The sequence below is a fragment of the Carettochelys insculpta genome, chromosome 1 (assembly GCF_033958435.1).
Source record: "Carettochelys insculpta isolate YL-2023 chromosome 1, ASM3395843v1, whole genome shotgun sequence".
NCBI classification, from domain to species: domain Eukaryota; kingdom Metazoa; phylum Chordata; order Testudines; family Carettochelyidae; genus Carettochelys; species Carettochelys insculpta.
The window spans coordinates 42273391-42298620 of record NC_134137.1 but is presented as its reverse complement, the minus strand read 5'-3'; the positions used below and the strand labels follow the sequence as shown (position 1 = coordinate 42298620).

Below are 25230 nucleotides of genomic sequence, written 5' to 3'. Positions count from 1 at the left end.
AAATCTAATATTAACTTGCAACCATCGATGTAGATATGCATGTTTGCAAAAATATAACTAACTCACAGCCATCTCTTCACTGGTCTGGTCTGCAGAAGCTGCCTACCCTAGTGTGAATAATGCATTATTAAAGTTCCTAGCTTGATTGCAAACTAGCTTCCTCCCCTTCACCCTTACCTGCCCACAGGAGTTTTACAAAACTGTGGATTTCTGGAGCCATTTGTTCTTTTCTTACTAAAAATATTTTAATTTTTATTCTATAAAATATTAATTTTTAGGTTCTGCCATTATAATTGCATCTCCTGTCCAGCCTGTTCTACCAGGAATGGTGGGGATGATCCCTGTATCAGTAGTGGGACAAAGTGGAAATGCTTTTTCAGCACCTGCCCGCCAGGTAGAGTGTTACTAATAAATCTTCATGTTCTTAAAATTAAATTGCTTCAAACAAACCCTAATGTGATACTTTGATTATTTGAAGGTTTTGCACATGCCTATCGCAAATCCTATGTGCAACAGAAGTGTTCCTAAGATACCCATCCCTCCCAAATCTCAGAAGACCCCAGGAGCAAGAAACAAGTCAAATACAGGTACAGTGCTTAATTTTCTTGATGAATAGAGCTCAGTACAAGTGGAAAGTTCTAGAGCCATGTAATTTGACCATGTGAAAATTTTAAAGTGGTGCTACTGTGGAAAAACAACTGTCAAAGTGGTATTGAGTGAGTCCCAGGTTTGTTGTCTTAGAAATAAAAACCTGCCAGCCTTACAAAACCTTTATAGGCGCAACGTCAAACATGGGTGGGATTTTTATTGTAGCCATTCAGTTGTTGAATATGTGGTCAGAGGGCAGGGGAGAGGAATTCTGCAACAAAAAAAAAAAAATCCACACACAGTATTGAAAAGTTATGCAAATTTTATCAGTAAATAAAGGTGGCTCTAGCATGGCAGTGGGGAGCACAGGCCACTGGCTACATTGAGGTGGGAGATCATCCTCCACCCACCACCTCTTCTGGTGCAGGGAGTCATCAGTGAGGCTGCACCTCAACCTGACGCAGCACAAGGACTAGGCCAGCCACAGAAACACCGCTGGGCTCTCTCCTTCTGCATCAGGTACACCATTTTTGTGCGGACAGGCTCAGCCCCACAGGCTCAAATTGTGGAGGAACTTAGTATGGGGGATCCCAGTGTCGGGTGAGAGGTTTCTGTGTGGGGCAGTCTGGGTGCTGGCAGCTCAGGGGGGGATCTGCATGCACAAGGGCTCGCTGGGAGGTGGCGGAGTTCCAGTGCAGGGGCAATGGCAGTCTGCAGGGTATCTAAGTGAAGATGCAGGTCTGGGTGTGAGGGGCTTATGCAGTCCAGGTCTAGGTGGGTAGAGCTTGTTAGAGAGGGCTCAGTGGGCCTGCTTGATAACAGACTCCCAGCTGCTGCTGAGGGGATGACACATACCAGACTCCTGCTTCCCCTACCCACTTCACTTCCCTGTCTCCTCCTGCTCTCCTTACTTCAGGCGTGCTGGAACAGTTTATAGAGTGGGGATGCTGAGAGTCTGTGACCCAAAGTGCAAACCCTGTATCTAATGGAAACCATTTCAAGCCGGGGGTGTCATAACATCCCCTGCCCCCATAGTTCCAACATCTGTGCATCACTCCCACATTTCCCTCCCCCAGCCTAGTCCACCCCTCTTCCTCACCTTCCTTTCTTTTATTTCCCTCACACATGCCCCACACACAGCCACACTGCAAACTCTCAATCCCACACAGAAAACAAGAAGGCTCCCACTACAAAGAACGGCACTAGGACCCAGGAGGCCATAGATGTCTCTTGCTGGGCAGATCTGCACTGGCAGAAATGGGGGGCGGCAGGGCACTAGTCCCTTGTGCCCTCCATGCTTTGTCTCTGTTTATGGGGGGACCCCCCAAAATCTGCACCCATGGTCTTCCTCTGTCAAGATGGAAGGGGGCTGGTGTTTTTTGCAGGGGCTCATCCTGCAGAATTTCCCCAGGAGTAGTACTGTCAGTCCCTGTTAGAGATCAGTAGACGTACACTGTAAAAACCTAAGGTGCTACTGCAAGCTCCAGCGTTCCACCCCCATTTTATTTATGTGCATGTCATGAAATGGGCGTTGCTACACAGTTGGTCAGGCTGAAAGCAGGTCCAGGTAAGAGAACGATTAATTTCCACAGCAAAAATTACTTTATTGTATGTGACTGTGGTAACAGTTTAAAAACCATGTTTAAATTGAATGGTTTACTTTTGATTTGCTTTCTAATTGTTATGTGTAGTTAAGTAGATACATTTTTCTCTCTCTGTCACCCACCCACCCTCTCTGAGGCTGGCCAGACCCCAAGGAATGCTGGTTAGTTGACTGAGGCAACAGTCCAACATCCAAATGGATGGACTCTGACTTGTGTGGCAAATTGATGTAATGTTTATCTTTTGGTAGGAGGCAGTGATGTTCAGTTCATTGGCTGTACCCCTCAGTTAAAGAGGGTGCTTGTCCATGACCAATTTGGGAACATCCTGCTTACATCACCCCATTTCTGCTTGCTTCAGCCACGAGCAATGAACAACAGAGCATCCTTGGTGTTTGTTTCTTCCTTGTTACCTTTCTATATGGGAACTTAACTCCTTCCACGTAATTCTGCTTTTCTCAGCACACACAATTTTGTTCTCAAAGTGGTAAATAACTCCATAATCCACTGGGGCACTGGGTTAGAGCCTCTCTTCAGCGAACCGACTGTTAATTTCACTCATGCTAATCATTTACACCACTTACTTTTGCTAACTGCCCATAGTTCAGGACAAGTACATATTTAAACGTGGGTACTTTCTCTGTGTACATCACAGAGGATTGCCTCTTTAAAGGGCAAATGTTAAGAGGATAGTTGGAGTAATTTTCCCTCTCCCATCCTGTACATTTTACTTTTATAAATCCAAGTTGTTTTAACTAAAATTGTAGACTGTGAGCTGCATGTTGGCCAGTGATGGGCAATAATTTTGGATGGGGGGCCAGGCCAAGAATTTGGAAAGTGATCAAGGGTCGCACTCTTCCATGATATTAGTGGAGGAGGTGCGGGGCTTGGCGTGGAAGTTGAGTGCAGAAGGGAGTTTGAGGTAAAGGATTGGGGTTCAGGAGGAGTTGTGGGATCCGGGAAGGATTTGGGTGAAGGAGGTGGTTGTGACCTGAGGCAGTCATCTGGGATGGAGGAGGGTGGGCAGAGGTTTGGTCTGTGATCAAGGGCAAGAGAGGGTTGTGACCGTGGCAGAGGACTGGGGTGCAGGGATTTGGGCTGTGGCCCAGGGGATTGCGGGCAGGGTATGGGAATGAACGAGTGCAGGAAGAGGGGCAGAGGGTTTCGGTTATGTGGGATAGGAAGGTAGGAGTGGAAGGCAGAGAAATGGGGCAGGGAGGGTCTGGTCAGGAGACTTACCAGTGTGAGCTGGCCAGCAGCCCTCAGAGAGAGGCCCTTTCCCTGCTGCAGCCCCCGACTGCTCAGAACTGCTCTGCTCCACACGGCTCTTTGCTTCAGATGCAGGGGGGAGAGGGAGGCTTTGTGCACTGCCCCGGCCCCCAGCAAAAATCTCTCAGCTCCTATTGGCTGGAAACCATAAACTGACCAATGGATGCTGAGATAAATTTTGCAAGGGGGCAGAAGCAGTGTGCAACTCTTTCCCACCCCCTGCCCTCCCTCCCAGAGTCTGACCCAGAGAGCTACACTGATCAGGAATCTCTAAAGCAGTGGCTGGCTTCTCTGTGCCTGAGGTGGTCCACAGCCTGGGTCCAGCTCTCACGTCTTATCTTGCCCCACCCCAACGTTGGTACTGAATTGACTGACCAGTGGTGTTTTTTCTGTTTCAGATATTTTCATAATCCAATAAGTATTAGAACTGTAAACTGTACCATGGGGCTGTTATGGTGTCACCAAGTTACCCGTTTTATCTGACTTTTTTAACCCTGTAGGCTGTGTCTACACTAGCGCCCCCCCCCGCCCCAAAGGGGGATGCTAATGAGACACTTTGGGATATGCTAATGAGGCACTGCAGTGCATACACAGTGCCTTATTAGCATAATAGCAGCTGCGGTACTTCAAAAGTTCTGCTTTCGATTGTGTGCGTCTCGCCTCCACAGGGTCCTTTTTCAAAGGACTCCGCAGACGTTGAAATTCCCTTATTCCTATAACCAAATGGGGCATTAAGGGGATTTAGACGTCTTTTGAAAAGGACCCTGTGGAGACGAGCCATGCGCGATTGAAAGCGGCACTTTCAAAGTGCTGCGGTTGCCATTATGCTAATGAGGCACTGCATATTCATTGTAGTGCCTTATTAGAATCATAGAACAACAGAGCTGGAAGAGACTTAAAAAAGCCATCAAGTCCAGCCCCTTGCCCTCCGCAGGACCAAACCCATCAGATCAGCCCAGCCAGGGCTTTGCTGAGCTGAGACTTAAACACCTCCAAGGATAGAGACTCCACTGCTTCCCTGGGCAGACCATTCCAATGTTTCACCACCCTCCTGGTGAAAAAGTTTTTCCTAATGTTCAACCTGGACCTTCCCAACTGCAACTTGAGACCATTGTTCTGTGTTCTGCCATCCTTGACCAGTGTGAACAGCCTCTCTGCAACCTCCCCCTTTCAAAAGGGTGGGGGGCTATTGTAGACATAGCCGTAAAGCAATGTGAACAAGTGGGATATTCCTGTGTGTTACCAGCTCTAAGAAGGGTAGTTTAGCTATTTTCAATTTATTAACTGTTTACCTCACCCTTTCAGGAAAGCTGGGAACCAGTGCAGCAAAGCCTGTGACTCAGACAAGTTCTCGAGTACAAAGGTCAGCACAAATACTTCTTCAGTCTCTTTGTTTCAACTTCTACAGATTTCTTACATTCTTTTGGAAAGTAGCGTCACAAACACTAATTAATTAATTTTTTTGTGATTCTTTTTCTCCTTTCTCATACCTAGCAGCTCTTCTCATTTTTTTTTTTAAAACTAGAGCATTGGCCCTGTATTCTGTGGGAGATATGCTAGCATTAATAGTCTGCATGCGAATCACTGATAGCTACAGGGTAGTGATACATTATTTGTTTCTCTGCTAGTTTCTCTCCCCTGGATTCATCAGCCCACTGATTGATCATACCCATCTTGTCCTTATTCAGTCATTTTAGGGTTCCATAGTCAAACAAAGGGCTCATACAAGGTACAGATGTGCTCACACCCAAACGTATTTTCATTTTAATAGGTAATTTGAGCAAATCTTTAAGTTACATTTACAACACTGAGAAATAGCTCTAAAAGGGTAGAAAAAACTTGCATAATGTAAATCAAAATTACATTGCTGAAATATTTGTCACCTTTACCAGGACTGGAAATTCAGACAGGAATGCCTGTGCAGAGCTGGGAAGGAAACTGGAAGAAAGTTCACTTACTGTACCAGCAGAGTCCACAAGTTCAAGTTCCAAACAGAATGAAAGCCACAGGAGGGTTCTTTGTTTTGATAGTGCTTTATCTACTCCAGGAGGAAATTCCCAAATTCATAATACTAAGAGCTCGTTACAGAAAGAAACAAATGAAAATCCTTCTTTATTTGCAGTAGACTCTCCAAATGCTGTATCTGCCTCTAATAAAACACAGCCCAACAAAAGAGAAAAGGATAAAACTTTGCCTAGAATTCTGTGTAAGGCTGAGGTTGGTGGTAGTAGACACACAGCTATGAAAGAAGCACAGCCTGAGAGAAGAGCTGTGGCTGCAGGACTCACATTAGACCCCTTTCACAAAACCACAGCAAATAAAGAGAATGAATTAAGAAGGGATGTTGATGAAAACCAAAAGAGCCAGGATGCTGCAAAACTGTCAAATGGCCAGAAGAACATTGGCCTTTGGAATGAAAAAACTGTTTCTTCAGTGCAGGAACAGAATAAAAAACAAGGATCACAGTCAAATGTGAATAGTAAAAATTCAGGATCTGTTGCCCTATCTTCAAAGGAGCCAAAAAGAGACCAAACAAAACCTTCCACGCACAGCCATTGTTTGGCAAGTCCATTAACTAAACAAGCTGTAGAGATGCTACATGGCATTCAGTGGCACAGCCCTGCTAGCAAAGTGGTTGAAAATGGAGATTTACCAGTACCTCGTACACCCTCCGGAGTTGGGGATACACACACTGAGGATATTACTGACAGCGTAAGGACACCAACTTGCAGACGTTACATTGAAGACAGTACAACCCCTAGAATAATGGTCCCTCCTGCTACTCCAGACTTGCCTGCCTGCAGCCCAGCTAGTGAAACAGGTAGTGAAAACAGTGTTAGTATGGCTGCCCATACACTGATGATTCTATCAAGGGCTGCTATTGCAAGGACTAGTAGTATGACTCCCCTGAAGGACAACACACAACAATTTAGGTCAGTGAGAAGCGCAGCAAAAAAAAGGAAGCTGGAGGATTTGAATGAATGTGAACGAAATTCCCGTTCTGCTAGTAAAAAGGAACTTCAGAGTTCTACAACGCCTGTGAAAAAGAAAAAAATAAAGGCAAGTACATATTCACTTTTTTTAAAATATCAATATTGAATGTTTTTAGCCCCAGTACGTATGTAGCATTTGAATGGTACAGAGCTGTGAGCCCAAAACCCGACATCCACTAAAAGGTTTCTTCGCATCAGAAACAGCTTTTTTAGTTAACTTCTCACCAGAACTAACAAAATATGTTTAGGGTTGATTACCTCTCACACAAAGGAAAACTCCCAGTAACTTTATTAGCAACAGTCTGTGTATGAAGGTCACATTAACCTCTTAGAAACTGACACATGCAGAAAATGGAAAACTTACTTTACAGTGAAAGGAGAGAGGCCTGGAATGCAGTCTCTTTTATCACAGTCTCCATGCAGTGATAGACCCAGAAGCTGACATTCTTTGCCACATTTTAAATGTTCTGTTCTGAAAATTTAGGAGTTTGCTCCATTGGGGAATTTCAAAGTTACTACTCTAGATGGGAAGTGGGGAACCTTTTTTTGGTAAGGTTTCAGTGATGCAAAGAAAAATCATTCAGGGGCCACACTAGTGAGAAATGAAGGAGCACCACCAACAACTCCTGTTCCCTGAGAAATAAAGGCAAAAAGAAACAAACCTCCTGGGCCTGTCAAGAGAAACAAAGCCAAAAAGAGACCAGCCTCCCAGCGGGCCAGCTCAAGGAAAGAAGGGTCTAAATCCAGACCACAGGTCATGGGTTTCCCCACTACTGCTCTAGATTAGGCATTAAGACAGTCTATTTAAATTCTGATGGGATAAGAAGCTTTCTGTAGCTTTTGTAATTCATAACTTAGTCCTATTCTTTTCTCCGGAGGTCACAAAGGAGTGTAAGCATGATCCATTTTACAAATGCAGAAACAAAGGGGCCTGTCCAAGGCCCAAGAACCACCAAATAGAGTTGGAAGTGCAACCCAGTCTGTTTCCCAGAATGCTTGAATCATACTGTGCAGTCACTGTTCAATTAAATATATATGTATCCAATAACTTAATGCAGGGTTGTGGTCCCTTTCTAAATAAGCATAGCAAGTTTACCTCTTCAGAATGTGGATAGGGAAGCATGAAATTAAAGAGAAATTTGGAAACTTTTTCACCTCTGTGATTTAACGTGACCCTCTCCTTCTCCCAACAGAAAAAGAAGCTACCACATTGTTTCCCTGCTGGAATGGATGTGGACAAGTTCTTGTTATCTTTGCATTATGATGAATAGTTGAATTATGTCTGTTGAAAACAGTGTTACTTTGTAAAGAGTGAGCTGTACTTTCAGTGCACTGAAGTTTCACTTTATAGCAAAATCATGCTGTTTCTGAAGCAGGTTGCTAGTTTGTAAATAGAATTCTAAGTTATATTTTATTTTTGAGAATGCACTTACAGTGATGTAGAGCCATTTAATTTACAAAACTGTACAGTTAGACTTGTTTGGATAATGTAAGTATTGTACAAATGTATTGAATTGTAAACAGTGTTTTTACAGCTTGTTTTCTCTAGCACCAGATGTTTATATTCTGCAGAGTTCTTTACTTACCCATCTAAATTGCATAGTCACTTTGAGAAGTGGAGGACAGTGATTCTGTAACTCAATTTTTAAGACTTAGAATGATTATTTAAAAAAATAGTTGAGAGAAGAACTAGGAAAGTAAGCATTTGGATCATTTTTCACAAGTATTCAAAGTTTCAAATCAGACTGTTCTGCTAACTTGTTTGTAGTAGAGTTGTCTGCCTGTCCCCCTTCATACCGGCCTCTCCAAACCATGTTCTGTCAAAGGTTTATTTTAAAACTGCCTGGATGAGGAAACATACCTTAAAAGGAGCAAGTAATAAGAAAAAAAGTCCCCCTCAAGTTGTTTAACACTTTCACAAAATCTTAAACATGAGTTACCAGTTTAGCCAGTCATGCTCCTAAATGCAGACCTCATTACTATGATGGTATCTTTTTAAGTCAAAAGTTATTTAAAATAGTGAACATAGTTTTAAATATTTTAATAGCAAGATTAGCTGTAGTTTTTTCTCAACAGTGAAAAGGGGTTTGGGTTTACATGGCTGTTTGTATCCATGCATATCATTTGGAGAACTGCAGCATAATATTACTGTGTTGTGTTATTTTAAATATTATGGATAGAAATAGAAGTTTCGGTCACTGAAGTCCAAATATCTTAGCTGATTTAGTAAATGCCATGTATTTGACTCAAACAACTGCTGTTGAAAAAAACACTAAAAAGGGTAGTGAGTTTTGAGTTAGTGCCAAACAAAAGGTAAAAGGAACATGTAGTGCAGCTTGAGTAGTAGATGTTTCACTACCATATGTATTGAGTTTGAGTGATATAATCCTTAACAGTATTATCAGTCAGTGAACAGGTGATGCTGTAATTTCTACTTTTTTGGTGGGGGCAGATCTCATTTAATAGTGAGACTAAAATTCTAAAATATTCTAATTGGAAAGAAATTCTTTCAGCTATATTTTGTGTTGTCAAGACGCAACTTCTTGTGTATTCCACTTAAAAGGCTTTTAGCCTGATGGTTCAAAATAAGGTAGCTCATGCTGGTATGCAGTTGGGTTGTTCAACGTACTGGTTAATAGAAAGTGACTGGGCTGAGCTGCTGTATGTGCATCCTACAGTTTGGTATAAATTGATCTAGGTATAAATTAGTAAATGTGATCTCTAGTCCTAATTCCTACAGTACAAGGCCTAACTTGTTCTGCAGAATTTTCTTCACTGATATTGGTGTATTTCTTCTTGTTCTCAACTTGATGTATTACTGAACAATGTAACAGTTTTCTTGCAAGATCTATATGGTGACATGGCAATGCTTCAAATAGCTTCCCAGAATTCCTAAGGAACTTATTATGCAGTAATGTTTATATTAAACTCATTCACTAACTTAATACTGCATAACATTTAAGGCTTGAATAAATATTTTGGTTTTAATCCAAAAGTTTGTCTATCCATTTTGTATGTCAGACAGAATTGCACCAGTATGGTAGTATTCAGTTCGTTTTCATTTTGCCTGCTTTGTATCTTCAAAGTGTGTTAACACTAAATTACATTTGCAATCCCACAGAACATGAAGGGGCACTTTTTTTTTTGGTAGGAGGTTGGAGTTGTCCATCTTTGAGAAATGCTACACTGTTCCAGAAATAACTTGATATTTTCCATTAATGTTTCCATTATCTATTTTACACAGCCTTCAATTCTGGAAAAATTATAGTTGCCTCTGGAGAAAGAGGCAGGCTTGGACAGAGGTTAACTAGAAATCCTAACCCCATACTATTTATTCTTCCTGGGTGAACTCATAGGTTGTAAGCAGCATTACTTGACTCTTACCAGTAGTAGTATAGGTTCTTTGTGTAGATGAGCTAGCTGTAAAAATACTATTCTAAGCCACTTCTGCAACATGATCTCAGAGTCCCCCTTTTAAAAAAAAAACCAGCCTGTTAAGACTTGAAGGTAATAAATTAAAAACTGCTGTAATGAAATAGTCATTACAGAATGAGATGTTGCTGAGTGGATGAGAGTTGAAGTTACTTCTGATTATTTCACATTTATTTGGATCGTTGTCATTACTGGCGGACAAAACATTGATGTTTTTGTAAAGTACCTTATGTATGAGAACCACTCACCTTTGGCACTATTGAGAGATTACTGCCAGCATGTTTCTTGACAAGATCAAGAGTACTGCCAAAAATAAACTAACAACTTTGTTATAGTTTCCAAATCAAAATATAGCCAACCTTTTCTTATAGGTGTTCATTTTCTAGAAATCATTTATTAGAACGTGGTAATGTAACAGGTTCAAGGCCTTTTTAAAAAAAAGAAATGGGTTGCTGCTATTTACAGTGCTTTGGGCCTGTGCAGTACACATGTGGGTTGTGACTTCAGAAATCCTTTTTAAAACTCTTTCATGGCAGATCTGGGAGTGGAAGGAACTCTAAAAATATCTTAACCTGACAGAATAGTTTTGGTGTTAACTGTTCATTAGTCCTGTTGCCACTTTGGCAGATTGTTAGTGACTGCAGAGTTTCACAGTGGAAGACTGCCACTGAAGTTAGGCAAATGAAGTGTAAAGAAGTTTTAGGTAACAGCTAAAAACATTTCCTTAAACAGCAAGTAGTATACATTACTGCTGGCTCTTAGAAAACTGGAGGAGTATTGGTCATTACTATTACCCCTGCAAAGCTCCTTTAGAATTGCACATGCCTGGTCCACGGACACTGAAGATGCCACATATGATTTGAAAACATGTTCTGCTCTTTCTACATTCATACGTGGATGTATCTTTTCAGGAATACTTTGAGCTAAACACTCCAGTACAGATTCAGGCCAGAAGGCAAAAATTTTTCCAATTGCTCCTGAATTAGCAGAAAGATAAGTTTACTTGAATAGGATCAATTGTCAGCATCTTTCCTGGAGGTAAACTGATGGGCTTGTTTATGCATAACTTAACAGTTAAATATATTAATATTTTCAGCTGTAGCTGACACTTGTCTATGACAGTTACCATTTTGTAGCAAAAGGGTCAGCAATGCTAAACAAAATGCTACAGAAATCTTATCAAAAGCTGGTTTAGAGACACCTTCAGCATTTTTGTTAACCTTAGGAGAAGGCTAAACAGTTGATGGCAAGCTAGACTCATAATCCTGTAAAAGATCTGTTCCAACATCAGAATTCTCACAAAAGTAACACTTCCATGGAAAACATCCTCACTAGATAATGGCTTAAATGATAAATTGAGCACTGAACCTATGTGTCCATTCTGAAGAGCTAGGAATGATTTAGTATCAAATGCATTACCCAAAGAAAATTAACTGAAATAATTACTTCCAGGGGAAAATGTGGAATCACCCACACAACAGCTACATCTGGAGTAGTTTTTATTTAGCGACAATGTGCAGTTTATCATAATTTGACAAGTTTTAGTTCACACTATGGAAAAACACTTTCACTAAGTTCAAGTTAAAAAAACAACAAAAAAAAACATCTGACTGACAAGGTTTTAGCAATACTATAGAAAAAACCCAACAATTAAGTGTCATTGGCAAATCCGTAAATGTAAATACCATCACCCCTCAACTTATTTTTCGCATAATTTTAAGGCTTTATTTTCAACAGCAGCCAGCCTACAGTTTTTGGATCAGTATCGCTGATGCTCCACCTCCGCCATTGCAAATTCCTGCAAGACCATACTGTCCCTGCTTCAGCACATGGGCCATGTGAACAACAATTCTCGCTCCAGACATTCTATATGGAAGAGAAAGGAGTTTAATTTACAGAAAGTCACCTTGATTATATACAGGTTGTTCAAACACTCGATAGATTAAAAATCTAATACCCATATTAAGAGTAATAAAAGCAACTTTCTACTGGTTTTCCCATTTTGTTTTTCATTCAGAGGATGTAAGTCTTTATGTAGACACTGAAGCAGCAGCATAGGGAGTGAGGAGACCTTGCCCCATACTAAAACACAGCTCTAAAGTACCAAACTTCCCATTTCCTGCTGGAAGTAAATGAAGTGGCCTGCACTGCAAAGCACAGCTCTCAAAAGGAAGAGCAGGCTTTACTTAATTCTCTTCCCTGCTGACACACAACTGCCAGAAAAAAAAATGGTGAAAGCAGTTACTGGTTCATCTTATGGTTTTTGTGCACCTATTTTTTTTTTTTTTTTTTTTAAATCAATGACAAGTTTGAGGATGTACAATGAAATACTGCTTTTGCTATGATATTAAGACCCAGAACCAGCAAACAGCATTGTACCAGTCTATGCTAGGAAATTAGGACAGCATAATTAAGTTGCTCAGGAGTGTGAAATCCACCCCTCTGGTCATCTGCAGTTAAACTGACAAACTCCCTATGTAGCCATGATAAATCAATGGGAGAACTATACCATCAACCTAACTACTGGCTCTCGAGGTGGAGTACCTACACCAACAAGGAGAACCCCTATCCAGCATATGTAGCATCTTCGCCACAGTGATCCAGGAACCCTGCTGCAGCATGTGTGTGTGCTTTGTTTGTTTGCTTGTTTTTTTTTTTAAGTGTAGAGAAGCATTTTGGCACATAAGCAAACATTTAGTGTAATGCCTAAATGTTTGCAGGATCAGTGTCCCCACACACTTAGACTTCAAAAAGAACCTATCCAGAGAAGACTATGAGGGTGTTGCTTTGGTGAGAGGACACGGGCAGAATATGGCACAGAAGATGCTCGCCTCTGTTAATTCTAGCATCTGTGCCAACAAAGTCTGCAACTCAACAGGCAATTCTGGATCACCATTTGCTCCTGAAATCCACAATGTTATTTCAACTTGTATTTAGCTAGATTGGGCTATTTTTCTTCAGTCCGTTATCTTCAAAGGATAGTATTGGAAAAGACAGACCATTCAGAACCTATAGCTGCTTCATAATGTGCAGGTTGTTTTTGTTTTGTTTTGGAGAGCAGGTACAGGAGGATTAAACTGAAGAGAGCATTACATAAGTGCTTCAGTAACTTGCATGGGCTTCTAAATGCAATACTAGGTGTTCAGCAGATATTTTGGTCCACCTTACACAACAACTGAGATCAAATGTGAGGATATTTTCAGTAAAGGGCCCAACAGCAGGAGTTAACTGTCTTTGGTCAAGACAGATCAAATGTCCTTTTGGTCTCTAGGCTGTGCCATGAAGATCCTCCATTTAACTTAAGCAAAAAGCAGTCAAGTAGCATTTTAAAGACTAACAAAATAATTTATTAGGTGAGCTTTCATGGGACAGACCCACTATGGTCTGAAAAAGTGGGTCTGTCCCACGAAAGCTCACCTAATAAATTATTTTGTTAGTCTTTAAAGTGCTACTTGACTGCTTTTTTTGTTTTGATAGTATATAGACTAGCACGGCTTGCAGGAGGATTTAGTCAGCACAACAAATACAGTACTTAATATTTATTAGTACAATATATGTTGAAAGCACCATACACACATTAATTAGTGGGTTTGCTGTTGCAGCTAATCCTGATGTGTAATGTCTTTTCTGGTTAGCACATTAAATAATTTGAAATTTGTTGAAAAAATATGATAAATGTACCAAAATAATGGTGATGAGAGCAAACGAACAGAATAAATACTTTTCCTGGGACACAAGGAAAATTCATCTAAGAAGAAGTTCCTAACCTTGCTCATCCACTGTATAGAAAAGCTAAATAATGAAGAGGAAAGCGAAACTCCAACCACTGCTGATTCAAGGAGCCCTGGAACTTAAGACTTAGCTAAAACTAAAATGGACATGCTACCAAACTGCCACCATCAATTTTGGCTCATGCTTCTTTGTGAAAGTTTAAGAGTCCTCTGCCCATGCTTAGAAAACTAAATAAAAAAACCAAATTATTAATACAACATGACAAGCACACACTTAAAGGCAGTGATGTATACTGATACTACTATTAAAGGATAAGACTTACCCTTAAGTGCAAAAAAAAAGCCCCACCCCCTTCCCCGTGCCACACTTCACTTACCCTATTGGATGCCCCAAAGACACAGCACCCCCATGTATGTTCACCTTCTGTGGATCAATACCCAGCATTTTAATATTGGCCAAGACTACAACACTGAAAGCTTCATTGATTTCCCAAATTGCAATGTCTTCTTTTTTCAATCCTGCATCACTAAGAACCTAGAAATAAAATGTAAAAAATTATGTAGCTAAAAGCACTTCATTGTGGTTCTCTTCTGTTTAGTTACAAGTTACCCAGTGAAGCACACAGCCTTGATCAGAAGCTTCTCCTGTCACATGACTTTTCACCAGTTTCCCAGCTGAGATACATATTCAAAACAGCAAGATTAGACCATTTCCGGCAAAGAAAAAACTGTACAGATACTTGCACATCTCAGCAATGCCCCTGTAAAAACAGGACTAAGTTGCAGCTAATGTCCAGTCACCTGGCTAGCTGAAATGAATGCAAGGGAAGCCCAGAAGGGAAAGAAAAGAATGGAGAAGCTTTTCACAGCCTCTAATTCAGAGATGTCGAATACAAGGCATTCTTGATGTATGCAGCCTGCATAGAATGTTCAGGTTTTGCAGAACCTAAATCTTCTTCTTTGCCCTCATGCTTACAAATAACCTTCCAAATGTAAGCACCGTGTAAGTGACAAAAATATCTTCCCTATCGCCTGACAGCTTGAAACAAAAGCTCTGCAAATTCACTTGCACATTTCCATTAGCCTCAGTGAGTGACACTGCTTCACGTCAGTAACTACCAGCAGAAATGGAGTGGAAATGAAACATGTGAATACAAACACGGAGTTGGAGTAGTAAAAACTAGAAGGGAGAAAAAAAAGAGGAAAGACAAACCCCTTAAAGGTTTTAAAGCGCAACTACTAGTTAATGGGTGATTTTTTTCTGTCTGCTGTCTATATTATGTTACAGAATAAAACGTGTAAATACCAGTATAGTTTCTTTGAGTTCTGGAATCAGCATATTCTGTATCAATAGACCAGCAGAAAATGTGTATAGTTAAACTAGGGAAGGTTGCAAAACAAAGCCAGGGAAACAGCAAAAATATAGAAGTGAGGATGAGAAACAGTGGTGGTCCTCAGAGTGAGACTATTCTCCCCATAAGTGACACAGAACGCAACTAAATTAAACATTTATTACATTAAAAAAAAAATCTATATTCTAACCTTGATTTTTATGCAAACATCACAATAACATCAGTGAAAGATTGTGAATTGAGGAATTATGTAGGTGTAAATTTATACCCCAGCCCAAGCATCATAATTAAAAAAAATTAAAATTAGCCTTTTCCACAGAATGAGTTTCATACCCCAGTCCAGTTAAAGGGTATGTCTACACTTGGGATCAAAGTTGAATTTTTAACACTAGATTTTAATGTCAAGGTTGAATATCCTTCCCAGCTAAGAAAGCTGATCTAATGTCCCCCACGCACAAGGTTGCCTGAGTCTGACTGTGGAAGCAGTGCATTCTGGGCACCTATTCCACAGTTCCCAATGCCCCACTGCATTTTGGGAGTTTGTGCCGCTGTCTTATTTTGGGGGGGGGGGGGGGGGGGGGGGGGAAATCACCACATCAAATATTTCTGATGTCACCATCCCAGAATGCATTTTCCTCACCTTCCCTTTCCCACCTAGGTAAAAAAACTGCATTTTTGCACACTTTCGTCTTGACTGCCAGCCGCCCTTACAGACACTAACATAGGTCCTGATACACTTCAAAAGTTTGACGCAGTGTTTTTTGCTCAGATCCCACACTGCAAAGCAGCATCTTTTGAAACATAATGCCCACGAAGAATGAGCTCATTATTGCCGGGGACATCGAGGGACATAAATCTCTGGAGAGAAGAGCCACAGAGTTTCTGGCAGCACTGGAGTTGCTGCACAGCGTGGAGCGCAGGTTCTCGGTGCGGCTGGTGGGATCTCAGTGTTCTGCAGTCATGGGACAACCATCAGGAGCTACAAAATTTCCATGTGTAAGGCCACTTTCAAGGAACTTTGTGAACTGCTGTCTCCTGCTCTGAAGCGCAGCAATACCAGAATAAAACCTACTCTGACGATCAAGAAGCATGTGGCAATTGCTCTGTGAAAGTTTGCAATGCCAGACAGCTACCAGTCCATAGGCAATCAATTTGGAGTGGGCAAATGTACAGTGGCAGCTGTCGTCATACAGGTGTAGCCACGGTGACCAACATGCTTGTCTTGCAGAAGATGACGACTCTGGGGAAAGTGCAGGACATAGTGGATGGATTTGCTGCCATGGGGTTCCATAACTGCAGTAGAGCCATAGATGGAATACACATCCCCATCCTGGCATTGGACCACCAGACCTCAGAGTACATTAACTGCAAGGGGTACTTTGCTATGGTGTTGCAGGCATTGGTGAATCACAAAGGTAGTTTCACTAATATCAACTTGAGGTGATGCACGAATCTTGAGGAATTCTAGTATATTCAGAAGGCTCCAGGGTGTTAGTTTTCTGATCTGGGAAGAAAGTAACACTGAGGGTGTGGAAATGCCCATAGTGAGTTTGCTTACGCCTTGGTTCCCTGGGCTCATGAAGCCCTACACCGGTACCCTGGACTCCAGTAAGGAGCTCTTTAACTGCAAATTTGAACAGGTGCAGAATGATGGTAGAATGCGTCTTTGGCTGTTTAAAAGCAAGGTTCAGTTGCCTTCTGACACACGTAGACCTCAATGAACTGAACACAGATCACTGGGGTCTGCTGTATTCTTCATAACATTTGCAAGGTGAGAAAGAGGAAGTTTCACGCCTGGGCCAAAGTAGAGGTCCTGGCAAGAAATTATCAACAGCCAAACCCAAGAGAAAACAGGAAAGCTCAGAAAGTTGCATTGAAAATCAGGGGTGCCATGAAAAACCATGTTCGTGAATATGCATCCCCCCAACCATGCTGTTTCCTTGCCCTTTCTGACCACCACCCCACACACAAACCACATGACAAACATCACCATCCACCCAACCCCAAAGCATGTCAGCCAATAAACAAAACTTTTTCTAAATATGTTTTTATTTAAGGGGCACTAATGGAAGAGTGGGGGGTATAGGGAAAAAAGGATAAGATCATTTCATCAAAGGTTAGCCTTCTGGTGGGCGTTGATGTTTGGGGCTATGAAGCAGGGCTCTCCATGGCCTTCCTCCGCTCATTCTGGGTCCTTGACAAGAAGGCGGTGCCAAATGTCAAGAGAAGAAGTATGAAAGTGGGGAAATCGACTGGACAGGGAATGCTGAGCCAGGAGCAGGGGACTGGTCTGACTGGGTTGAGGGAGGTCTAAACTGATGGTGCATGGTTGGCTGGGGGATGCCGTGCCCCATCCAGGGAAGGAGAATGAATGGGGTAAGGATAGCATGTGTTGCTGGTGCCTGGAGTGACCTGCAGATGCTGTATCTCTAAAAGGGGAAGGTAATGTGTACAGATGGGGGGGCATATAACGGAGCATTTGTGGTGGAGGGTCATGCATTGATCACTATCAGCGAGGTAATTAATTGTCTGCCTGCTCAGAATGGATCTTTCTGATTGTGATTTCCCTACCACTGAGTTCATTAATTCTGTCTGCTTGCCCGTAAATGGCTTGATTGATTCATGTATTTGTTCTTGTGTGTCCACCATTTGCTTCCTCCAGTCACAAATTTCAGTTTTTTCTTTTGCAACTGCTCAGATATAGTTCAACAAGTTATTCCAGCTCTTCTTCCTCCTTCACATTGTAGGCAGCCTGTTATCTGCTGAATTGTGCACTCTGTTGTTTTCCAGGATCATTTGCTGATAAAACAAATTTAGAAATATTCACTAGCAATAGCAACATTTTATCTTTAATCAGAACAATGACCACAGTGACAGAAATAACGTTTGTCTGTCGCTATGGCAGAACACATTGCAATTGCAAGGTCAATATTGTTACTTTTAAAGACAAAAGAATGCATGGATTCCAAGCAGACTTCTTTGACCTCTTCCACGAACTAAGTTTATGGTCAACACTATGGTAAGCTATCCTCAGTTCATGGGCAAAAAAATAACTCTCTTAAAGCAACACTGGGGCAGTGGGTGGGAGGGGTGCTATGGCATGTAGGAATGGCTCGGCATGTCCTAGGGACACCAGACCATGGGGGGAGCACACGTATGCTACTTGAAGTAGCATCTGGATTTTAAATTCCAAAACCACTGCTCTAAGAGTTAAAAAAAAAATAATTAAAAGTCACTGGGGGTGCCTACGTGAACCAGGGGAGGGTCTGAATGCCTGCTGCCCCTGTAGGGGTGGAAGAGGCTGCCTTGTGTGCAATCACACGCCACCCCGAAGGAGGGGGAGATCTGCATGGGGACAGTTTGCTGCTGAAAGCAATGCCTGTATTTCAAATTCCAAAATGACTGCTCCGCAAGTTAAAAAAAAAAAATCATTAAATGTCACATACGTGAACCAGGGGACGGTCCAATCATCTACGGCCCTGAAGAGGAGGGCTCACGCATGTGCAGTTGCATGCACACCCTGGATTTTAAATTGGCTGCACCAGGAGATGCATGACTTTGTTCTCCACTGTGTAGGATGCCAGGCAAAAAACCATTAGTGACTCATGAAACTTCCCATGCATCCTAGGTGGCCAAAGGAGACAACAGCCTGATAACACTAAGAAAAAGGGATAAGGAAAGATGGCTCATTCTATCCCACTACCAGTTTGGAAAATTTCCAAAAATGCTCTGTGGTGTCATGCTTCCAGATCACTTACTGGTGGCTTGGTGCGGTACAGTGTCATATCGTAGAAGGAGGAATAAGTTCAGTCTCCCCGAAAATCTTGTGATGAAAACCCACAAATGCTTAAGAGCTTCAGCTTTTTGTCCAAGCAGAATCTGCATTCCATCCACAGACACAACAACAAGCTGTTCTAATGGAAAGGGGCCTAGACCCTCCACAACATGATTGAAACGTACTCCTATCAGCAGAAAAAAGGCCACTTACCAGAAGAGCCCTCTCCAGGATCTGGGTTGGTCTCTGAAGCCACCTCCTGAGTTAAGGGGCTGGCACCAGGATCTACTGGCTCCAGCTTGATAAAAAGCCCCTGGCTTTCAGGGTCTAATTCTAAGCTGGACTGGACCCCGCTGATGGCTGCCACTTCCTCAGCAGCACACACTACAGCATTCTTCCCACGACAACAGGTGTCAATGCCACTTTTGGGGGGAGAGGTTGCATCTGTCTCCAGAATAGCATGCAGCTCATCATAGTATCGGCATTTCTGGGGAGATGCCCCAGATCAACCATTGGCTGTCTTGCATCTCTGGTAGTAGTTCTGCTGGAGCTCCTTAATCTTCATGCAGTACTGCCGAGTGTTCCTTTTGTAACCTTTTTTGATCACACCTCAATATTTTTGCATAAATATCAGCATTCCTTTTGCTGGATTTGAGCTGTATTAAAATGGCTTCTTTGCCCCACATTGAAATGAGATCCAAGATCTTCTGGAGGGGCCCTGTTGTACTCCTGAAAAGTTCTGGCTACCAGATGTGGTAGGTGTACTGCAGAGATGTGACCCACACATCTGCTTGCCACGCTGGCCAGAGAAAAAAGGAAATGGATTTAGAATTCCTGGGCTGATGAACACAGCTTCCTGTCACCTACTTCCTGCTCACCTGTAGTGCAACAGAAGTGAAGCTATAACCAAAAAGACACTGAGGGGCATTGTGGAACAGTTTCTGGGGCTAATAAAATCAATTTTAACCTTGGTTAATTTACAGTTTTAGTTTGACACTGCAAATTCAATTTTTTGAGTAACTTTTTTGGGAAGTCAGCAGTACAGAAGTCAGCGTTACAGCCACTTAGAATCGACTTATTGAGTACTCGGGTGTAGATGGAGTGTTTTAAAGTTAACCATAGAGCTTTAAATTTGACTTTATCTCCTAGTATAGACCAGGCCAGAGTAGAACTTCAGAGTTACGAACTGACTGGTCCACCATACATCTCATTTGGAACTGCAAATATGCAATCAGGCAGCACACACACAAAAAACAAACACTGTACAGAACAGTTACGTGTTAAATGTAAACTAAAAAAATAAAGGAAACATTTAAACAAATTGCAGTGTAAGGAAACTTTCTGTGCATATCTCATTTAAATTAATATGGTTGAAGCATTTCTCTTCTGCACAGTAAAGTTTCAAAGCTGCATTAAGTCAATTATTCAGACGTAATCTTTAGAAAGGACCATAATTTTTTTTGTTTAGAATTACCAAAAACCTCCATTTCTGAGGTATTTGTTAATCTAAGATTCTACTGCATTACTAACACTAACACACCATTTAATATTTACATCTTGAAAGCTAAATCAGTTTTTGTAAACATGTCAATAATTCCATTCAATTAAGTGAACCAAGTTTTAAGAAATAGCCAAGTCCGTGTGGACATGATCTCTTCTGACAAAAGCCATAAATCAGCTCAAATAAAACAAGTCTTCTGGAAAATACTAACAGTTTGACAAATGCAATAATTAACTTTTTTCCATAGACTTAGGGTAATCTGACGCTGCCAAATACAGGATTTCCTCGCCAGATACAAAAGGATGGGATGGAAAATCTTCAGTGCAGCTTTTGCTTTCTCTGTCCCAGCATTGATATCCTAGTCTGTTCCTCCATCTATGCCCGTAATACTCCCCAAGTAGGTGAATTGCTCCACATCTTCCAGGTCATCCCCTACCAGGGTGATGGTGTTTTGTTGGACTGGTTGATACTCATTGTCTTGGTCTTTCCCTTGTTAATGCTCAGTCCAGTCACCGAGGCGGTTTTGTCTAGTGTTGCAACCTTTTCTTCCACGCTTTGATGTTGGTGTGAAAGAAGGGCAACATCGTCAGCAAAATCAACATCCTCTGTTTGAAAAGTGTCTACTGAAAGCTTTGTTGATGGCCATCAGTTGTCTTGTTCATAATCCAGTCCATTGTGATCAAGGACAGGAAAGGTGATCATAGGCACGCTTGTCGTACTCCTGAGAGTATGCTGAAAAATTCTATTAAGACATCATTGTGAACAACTTGGCATGTACTTTGAACAGATCAGGTTAATAATTTTGGATCTTTATTAATGACCTGGATGAGGGACTAGATTGCACCCTCAGCAAGTTTGCAGATGACACAAAACTAGGTGGAGAGGTAGATACGTTGGAGGGTAGAGAGAGAATCCAGAGTGAGATGGATAAACTGGAGGACTGGGCCAAAAGAAATCTGATGTGGTTCAACAAGGAGAAGTGTAGAGTCCTGCACCTGGGGCAGAAGAATCCCTAGCATTGTTATAGGCTGGGGACCGACTGGCTCAGCAGCAGTACAGTGAAAAGGGACCTGGGGGTTATGGTGGATGAAAGGCTTGGTACAAGTAAACAGTGCACCCTTGTAACCAAGCAGGCTAACAGCAAACTAGGGTGCATTAGGAGGAACATTTTGAGCAGATCTAGAAGAGTGGTTGTTCCCCTCTATTCGGCACTGGTGAGGCCACATCTGGAATATTGTGTCCAGCTTTGGGCCCCCCGGTATAAAAAGGATGTGGATGTGCTGGAGCAGGTTCAGTGGAGGGCTGCAAAACTGATTTAAGGGGCTGGAGCACAAGGCCTATGAGGATAGGCTGAGGGATTTGAGCTTGTTTAATATACAGAAGAGAAGACTTAAGGGTGATTTAATAGAAGCCTTCAACTTCCTAAAGGACAGTTCTAAAGAGGAGGGTGAGAATCTGTTCTCAATGGTGTCAGATGGAAGTTGAAGACAGAGAGGTGTAGATTGGATATTAGGAAAAACTACTTCACCAGGAGGGTGAAGAAGCATTGGCATGCGTTGCCTAGAGAGGTGGTGGATTCCCCATCCCTCGAGGTTTTTAAGTCCCGGCTTGACAAGGTCCTGGCTGGGTGACTTAGTGGGGGTTGATCCTGCTTGAAGCAGGGGGCTGGACTAGATGACCTCCTAAGGTCCCTTCCAGCCCTATGATTCTATGATAGGATGCTCGGTGTAATGATTAAATAAGACTTCTTTTTTTTCTGTTTTCTAATTTGTTTCTCTTAGAGATAGTTGACTTCATAATCTATTACCTTTGTGCTCCTGTTTGTGAGGGTTTTTTAAACAATTGTTATAACTAAACCACAATAAACTGCCTGAGGTATCGAGCATTCAAGTACCACCTGTAACTCCTTTTAAAGCTTTTCTTTAAGATGACTAGATTTCAAAGGGACTGGATGCCTTTAATAAAAATCAACTAAGGAAACTGAATTAGCACTTTGCATAGGCATTATTCTTGTGGCTAAGCAATCATAATATTTACACAATGTACTTACAAGATCCCAAAGGTACTTTATAAATAAGTCTGTGATGTAAGTACAGCCTCTATTCCAACCATAGCAAATTTCATGTTGGCTCATTGGAGATGCCTTAATTTACAATATTTTTACGTTCAGCTATGATCCGTTTTGTTCCTACCTTGGGAACAGCATACGCAGGTGCAATTGGGAAGTCAACAGGATCAACAGCAGCATCTGCAAAAGCTGTAATGCCATAAATATTATTGAAAACTTTTATCATTTTTCTCAAAGGAATTATTCACCTATACATGACATAGCCAGCACTTCCCTCCTCTACCAATCAATTTTTCCATTCACTTAAATAAAATGACCCCTACAACATGCTGTGAACTGTGTATGCTTGTAAGCAAAACAAAAATGGTAATACTTTAATATATTTTAAAAATAAAAACTGAGACATAATCCCATGTAAGAAAAACTGACTATGATCAGGAGTTCAAGCACATATAGCTCTTGGACTTTTAAACAGTTCCAGTTGTGTTAGCGCTGCACCTTCTTCTTTCACTGAACGCATCCCACACCCCCCAAAGAGATAAGATGACTCGGTCAGCAAGATTTCTAGTCACGTGGCACATCCTAAAAGTATTTTCCAGCATATCATCTGAAATAGGCATTAGGAAGAATTCCCACCCACTATTCTTGCAAGTGGTGTGACATTAAGTCTCTTGGCTGCCTCTGCAGTCATCACAACCAAAGCAGCTGCTCCATCATTCAGTGTGCTGGCATTCGCAGCAGTTACCGTTCCTGAAAAAGAGAGAGGAAGGAAAACACAGTAGCTTGAATATCCTTCCTATGCGTTCATCTGGCAGAAAGACCCTGAATTTGAGCTATTGTCATAAATATTAGACACTACTTTCACTTAGGATACCCCTGCACTACAAGCTAGTGGTATGATCTCTCATTCCACATACAAATACTCATGACTGCTCAACCAGAGCCAGCATAAGTTTTAGTAGTAGTGTAGCTGTGGTAAGTACAGGCAGTGCCCCCTCTCAACATAAGAGGCAATACTTTTTATTGCAAAAAAGATCACATTTGGTTTACCCCCAGCTGGAGAAGATAATCCCTAAAAATCAGTTGGTTCAGGCTATTTGTGCACGTGACATCTGTCTCTGCTGAGATAATTTGCGTATATGTTGCTCTCTCCTGCTAGAGGTAGGGCCACAAGATGAACATCATGAAGGATATGCCAATTGCACAGCTGTATGGCCTTTGCACACAGAAATGCAGTGAGCACCGCATGTTTTTTGTTGTGAAATATTGCTCCTATATTGCCTGTCACCACCTGCACAGCTCTCCTTGGTAGGTGAGGAAAGAACAGCCTCAGGGCCAGATAAACAGCTCTCAATTCCGACACCTTGGTGTGCAGGGCTGTTGTTTGATAAAACTATTGTTCTCAAATTTTTACATTATTTAGATGCATTCTCTACCCCGGCTGTCCACCAGCCCCCCGCCACACAGTGGCTGCCTTATGTTCATGGGCCTAAAGAAGAATTTCAAATGTAGGGCGCTGTTAAATTTTTAATAGATGCTGGCTCATTTTGAGAATTTGGTCCTCTCATAGAAGAGTTCCACCCATTTCCACAGCATCTAGTATAGCCCCTGTAAAGACAATCCCTTCAGCAGGACTGAAAATTGACTTCTGACAGTTGAAAAGAAGCCAGAGATTTGAAAAGAGATTCACTGTAAAGCTAACATAGGAAAGAGTAAGATATTCACTCACCTATCAAAGGGGTTCAATTTGAAAGAGTTTTGAGATTTTTTTTTAAATTAAGTACCATAAAAATGCATAGTTTTCAAAATCAAGCCCTGAACACGAGCAGCCTACTTTGTTCAAAAGAAGATAAGCAAGGACTGCCTGGTTACAAAAGAGACACCCGAGTCCTTGTTTCCAATAAAGAAGTTCACTTTTGACTGCAACTAGAGCTGTAAAAACCTGTAAACTTAAAATATGACTCATCACTTCTTCTCAACACGAAGATGGTTGATGATTAAAATAACTACACATGTCCCAGTAACTTCAACTGAAAACTACTCTTCACTACTTGGCGTAGCGCAGAGAAACTTAAAGTTTCTTGCGGAATTCACTTTATACAAATAGATTGCTTCATATACGACACTTACCATTTTCTTTTTGAAAAACGGTCTTCAGCTTTGGAATTTTGCTAAAGTCAACACGTTTGTACTCTTCATCTTCTTTCACTTCTATATCTGGCTTTCCTGAAATACCAACACCCAATCAAAGCCAATTCAAACAGTTTTTGGCATTTTATCACGAAAAGCTGCACGCTGATGCACATGACACCTTACCAGGGCTTCTGTTTATGGTTTATCCCAAGCACAATCCTTCAGGCACACGCCCCCAACTGTGTGGCCTACCTACCTATGGGAGGTGAGGAAGAACATTCCAGAGGATGTAGCAGGTCTGGGACAGCCCCCAGAAGGGGATCCCAGCTCTGCTCCAGCCTCACTCCCACTTGCAGATTATGACTCTGGTCCAGTCCTCAGGCCCACCCTCAGCTGTGGCCTCCTTAATACTTGTCCATGTCGCCCCTGCCCCACCCCCAGCTCTGGGGTCGGGGAGCGGACAGTGTTAAGAAGGGACAAAACCCTGAAAAGTTTGGGGACCACTCTCAAAAGATGTTCCATAATGATTTATTTTATGCTACAATCCATTTTTAGACATCCTAACACATTATTTCTATAAAACATGGCTTAGTTTAGCTCTGGAGAGAGAAAAATTAACCAGCTTGCTCCTTTATCCTATTGATCCACAGTAGGTTTATTCTTAAGACCTTAGCAATTCATTCACCAGGCAGGTGGAGAGAAAAGGGAAAAAAGTCACTGATTAGTTAGGGTTAACATGGGTAAAAAAAAAAAAATATGGAGATGAATACAAGTTACTTTAGCTAGT

At 41.7% G+C, this 25230-nt stretch overlaps 2 protein-coding genes across 3 annotated transcripts in view; one reads left to right on the top strand and one right to left on the bottom strand.

The window, feature by feature from the left end:
• The window catches only part of NPAT (nuclear protein, coactivator of histone transcription), a 43453-nt gene extending 32231 nt beyond the window's left edge, over window positions 1–11222 (top strand). For both annotated transcript variants that reach the window (XM_074984869.1, XM_074984861.1), the window contains exons 14-18: window positions 279–394; window positions 479–587; window positions 4764–4821; window positions 5351–6518; window positions 7645–11222. In XM_074984869.1, coding sequence (XP_074840970.1) covers window positions 279–394; window positions 479–587; window positions 4764–4821; window positions 5351–6518; window positions 7645–7722 — 1529 coding nt within the window. In that variant the 3' untranslated portion in view covers window positions 7723–11222. The remainder of the gene's footprint in view (window positions 1–278; window positions 395–478; window positions 588–4763; window positions 4822–5350; window positions 6519–7644) is intronic.
• A 143-nt stretch (window positions 11223–11365) lies between these two features.
• ACAT1 (acetyl-CoA acetyltransferase 1) overlaps window positions 11366–25230 on the bottom strand; it is a 32755-nt gene continuing 18890 nt past the window's right edge. The window contains exons 8-12 of the mRNA XM_074984882.1: window positions 24441–24536; window positions 22947–23060; window positions 22435–22499; window positions 13992–14149; window positions 11366–11749 (exon numbers count right to left, since the gene is read on the bottom strand). Coding sequence (XP_074840983.1) covers window positions 11629–11749; window positions 13992–14149; window positions 22435–22499; window positions 22947–23060; window positions 24441–24536 — 554 coding nt within the window. The 3' untranslated portion in view covers window positions 11366–11628. The remainder of the gene's footprint in view (window positions 11750–13991; window positions 14150–22434; window positions 22500–22946; window positions 23061–24440; window positions 24537–25230) is intronic.